The sequence below is a fragment of the Poromitra crassiceps genome, assembly GCF_964638095.1.
Source record: "Poromitra crassiceps genome assembly, chromosome: 11".
Classification (NCBI taxonomy): domain Eukaryota; kingdom Metazoa; phylum Chordata; class Actinopteri; order Beryciformes; family Melamphaidae; genus Poromitra; species Poromitra crassiceps.
Genome location: NC_139643.1, coordinates 51,347,013 through 51,350,653, shown reverse-complemented (window position 1 = coordinate 51,350,653; position 3,641 = coordinate 51,347,013). Strand labels below are relative to the sequence as shown.

The following is a 3,641-nucleotide window of genomic DNA, read 5'->3' as shown; positions in this document are numbered from 1 at the left end:
CTGATCCTGTGCAAATACAAACCACTGTGATGATGGTTTCCGTCCGTTCCTCTCAGCCTAACCACTAGACTTCACCTCCTTCTGCCCTCTCACAGTAACTAACCACTAGACTTCACCTCGTTCTGCCCTCTCACAGTAACTAACCACTAGACTTCACCTCCTTCTGCCCTCTCACAGTAACTAACCACTAGACTTCACCTCCTTCTGCCCTCTCACAGTAACTAACCACTAGACTTCACCTCGTTCTGCCCTCTCACAGTAACTAACCACTAGACTTCACCTCCTTCTGCCCTCTCACAGTAACTAACCACTAGACTTCACCTCGTTCTGCCCTCTCACAGTAACTAACCACTAGACTTCACCTCGTTCTGCCCTCTCACAGTAACGACAGGATATTATGGACAAAGGGACACGCATTCTTTTTATACTCTGTAGGTAACGCGGGTTCAACATCCTGTTGTCATTTAGCGCAGGTGACTCTATTCACTGTATCTGTAGCCCACAGCTTTCACTGTGGGGGGAAAAGAAAAAGAAAGGATATATGATACAATAAGGCGTCTTAACATGTTGCCGCAGCTGGAACAAGCCCCGTTAGCCTGGAGGTGGAGGGATCCCTTCACAATAAAACAAAGTGAGGTGTCCCTTCACAATAAAACAAAGTGAGGTGTCTGATGAAAGGAGAGTTTCATCGCAGACTAATACCTCTGTTGTTAGTGAGATCCTGTTTGCAGTGAGCCTGTCTGCCCTGCCGGTGTCGGAGCAGACCTGGCTCGCCTTCACAAATAGCTTTGGCATTTGATTGCCTGTACGTCGGGCACGTGGTGGCATTAACGTGGGCAAAATGGCCGACCGCTTTAGATTAGCTAACAAGCTAACGCTAAGCTACTGATGTTATCAGACATGATAGACATTAAAAATATGAATCAGAGTTAGGGTTTGGGTTAGGGGTTAGCGTTAGACCCATGGGTTAGACGGCCGTTGTGGACCCCGAGCCGAGCACTTCCGGTAGGGCGATCCGAATCCGTAACCCGAGTAGAATCCGTACCTACACCTGCAGCGTTAGCCTGGGAGCATGTCACAAACAGAGCTGTGGCCACAAGTTTCAAGCAATTTATTGAGTCCCAAAACCATTTCAGACAGTGGTTATGTTGTGAAGAAAACATATAAAAAGAACTCCAGCTATTCTTAGTACAAAAATAAATTACATTGCTATAGAATTAACTCTGAAAAGTAACCCACATAACTTTATACCCACATAATGCGCATTACATTCACACTATAATGCATCTAATGCTTAATATGATAGAAACATCTTAACATGATAAACCTTTACAAACAACAGGTGGCAGCATTTTACATTGACATTTTCATGGTTCCAAAGTCTGACCTTTGAATGATGTAGTTATTGGGTTTTTTCCATGACTTTGTATATGAAAAGAACCCGCTCTCTGAGACACATGAAACCCAAACCTAGGCATTTTTGGTGACACAAACATGTCTTGTATCTTACATCAAATGTCTGTTTCTGGCAAACCAGCTGCACTGAGAAATGGCTGTATATCAAACCAGCTGCACTGAGAAATGGCTGTATATCAAACCAGCTGCACTGAGAAATGGCTCTATATGAAACCAGCTGCACTGAGAAATGGCTGTATATTTCTACACAAGCATCCAAACATGTTGGAGTGTACTTTGTATGAGTCCTTGAGGAGATGCAACAGGGCTTTCAGGGTCCACAGCTCTTGGGCAACAATGGGCCTTTTCTTCACCAGCAGTCATTTTGTGTCTAAAAGGCAGGAAGGAAGTAACACAGGTGCAAGCAAAACATTAAGAGGGTTTCAAACTTCCAATCCATTACAGTAGGTGTTCCAGTGTTGGGGCCCCTTTGTTAATGATTTGCTTGCACCTGTGTTACTCCCTGCCTTTTAGACACAAAATGGCTGAGGTGAAAAAGGCCAATAGCGGTGAACAACTGATTATGTTTCTAAATGTGCAACTTGTAGAATCCATAGAATTGAATAGACGTAGTTATTTTCTGTGCTCTTTGCGTCACAGTAACCTCCAAATCCACCTGATCTATTCACTTTGACTGAGAACATGACTGAACTGACATGCAGCCACACCAGAACAAGTCTTCTCACCTAAGGTCTCTTTCTCTATCCTGGTTCTTGTATCTCAGTGGGTCTCCAGGGATGATTTATTTTCACTATAATTCCATCATAAGTAACACAATGATAGAACGTATGACTTTTTTTGGTCATGTGTTTCATACACTTTCTGTAATAAAACATCTGAAAGCTCAAATCTTATCAGAAGGGGGGCCCTGGGACAAAGTCTTATCAAATGGGGGTCTAATTTGTGTCAGGGATTGTTGACGTGGGAAATGTTGAGAGCCTGTTTAGCCTATATTTACTCATTGTTTGCACACAGCTAATTCTTGATGGACCTCTGTGATGGAGCCAGCTGATGTCATAGTCTTTTTGAGGACTGTGGGGTTTAGTTGTCGGGTTGAATCCCAGCTCGCTCCTCAGGCTTCCTCTGATGTTTCCTCCGTTTGGCGCCGTGGCCGCTCTGCTCTTTGCCTTGCGCCTCTTGGGACTTGTGCGCCGAGTCGTTCTGCTGCCTGGAGTAGCGCTTGCACTTGCAGGACATCACCACCGTGATCTTGTAGGTCCTGGAGCTGCCGTCCTGGCACTGCAGGCGGATCCGCTGGGTGCGGGTCCGGTCGATGACGCAGCGCCACTCCTGGGCCTCTCTGCGGCTCCAGTACCGGCCCGTGTGGCCGATCCAGTTGGGCAGCAGGTGCGCGGGCAGGCACTCGCCCGCGCACACCAGCTCCTTGATGGGGTTGATGCTGGTGCACTGGCCGTCTGAGATGTACTTCGTGGACCTCAGCTCCCTGCAGCCCACTTGGCTCTGATCTGGGCCTGAGACAGACAGCAACACTCAGTTAGTCCACTGGCACTTTGTTTGGCACTGCAGGTCTGCATTGTTAACTTGCATAACTACACCGTGCACGACTGTCTTAATATTCATTTCCATCAGGTGTCAAAACATTGGATGCCAATATTTTTGCTATAATAAAGAATATATTTACTTATATCTACTGTATTTCTGACCCCTATTTATAGGGACCTCAGTTCACCAAACCACAGTTCATGCATCTAACATCACCATGCCACCAACACTTTTTCATCTGCTACATTTCTGTGGACAATGTGGAGCAATAGATTTCTGGTGATTTTTGCTTGATCTTCTTTTCCCATTATAATGGTAAAAACTACAAAATGAAATGTGGATTCACTTATTCACTGATGGGCAGCGCCTGCGCCACACCTTCAAGAGACCCCATCATTCATTCACACCACACATCATTGTTGTTCAGCAAACACCAGCTCATACATTCAGATTGTTTCAACGGCTAAATCCACCTGTCACCGTTTGGACTCACCGTTGCGCGCAGCGTCACCCAGATGTCTGCCCCCGTTCCTCGCCTGGTTCACGTCTTCACTGCGGGGCTCGTCCGGGGTCGCCTCGCTCGGCATGGTCTCGCTGGTCTCCGTGGCGTCGTTGTGCACCGTGCTGCCGCTCATGACCAGCAGCAGGAGCGACAGGAGCTGCACGCAGGCGGGACACGTCAT

The 3,641-nt window shown here is 46.8% G+C and overlaps 1 protein-coding gene across 1 annotated transcript; it reads right to left on the bottom strand.

Moving 5' to 3' along the window:
- Positions 1 to 2,496: 2,496 nt before the first annotated feature.
- Positions 2,497 to 3,641, bottom strand: sostdc1b (sclerostin domain containing 1b; the record flags this gene model as incomplete). Its single annotated transcript, XM_083646087.1, has 2 exons — positions 2,497 to 2,927; positions 3,452 to 3,641. The coding sequence occupies 2 exons, from the start codon at positions 3,639 to 3,641 to the stop codon at positions 2,497 to 2,499; spliced, it is 621 nt and encodes a 206-aa protein (XP_083502213.1).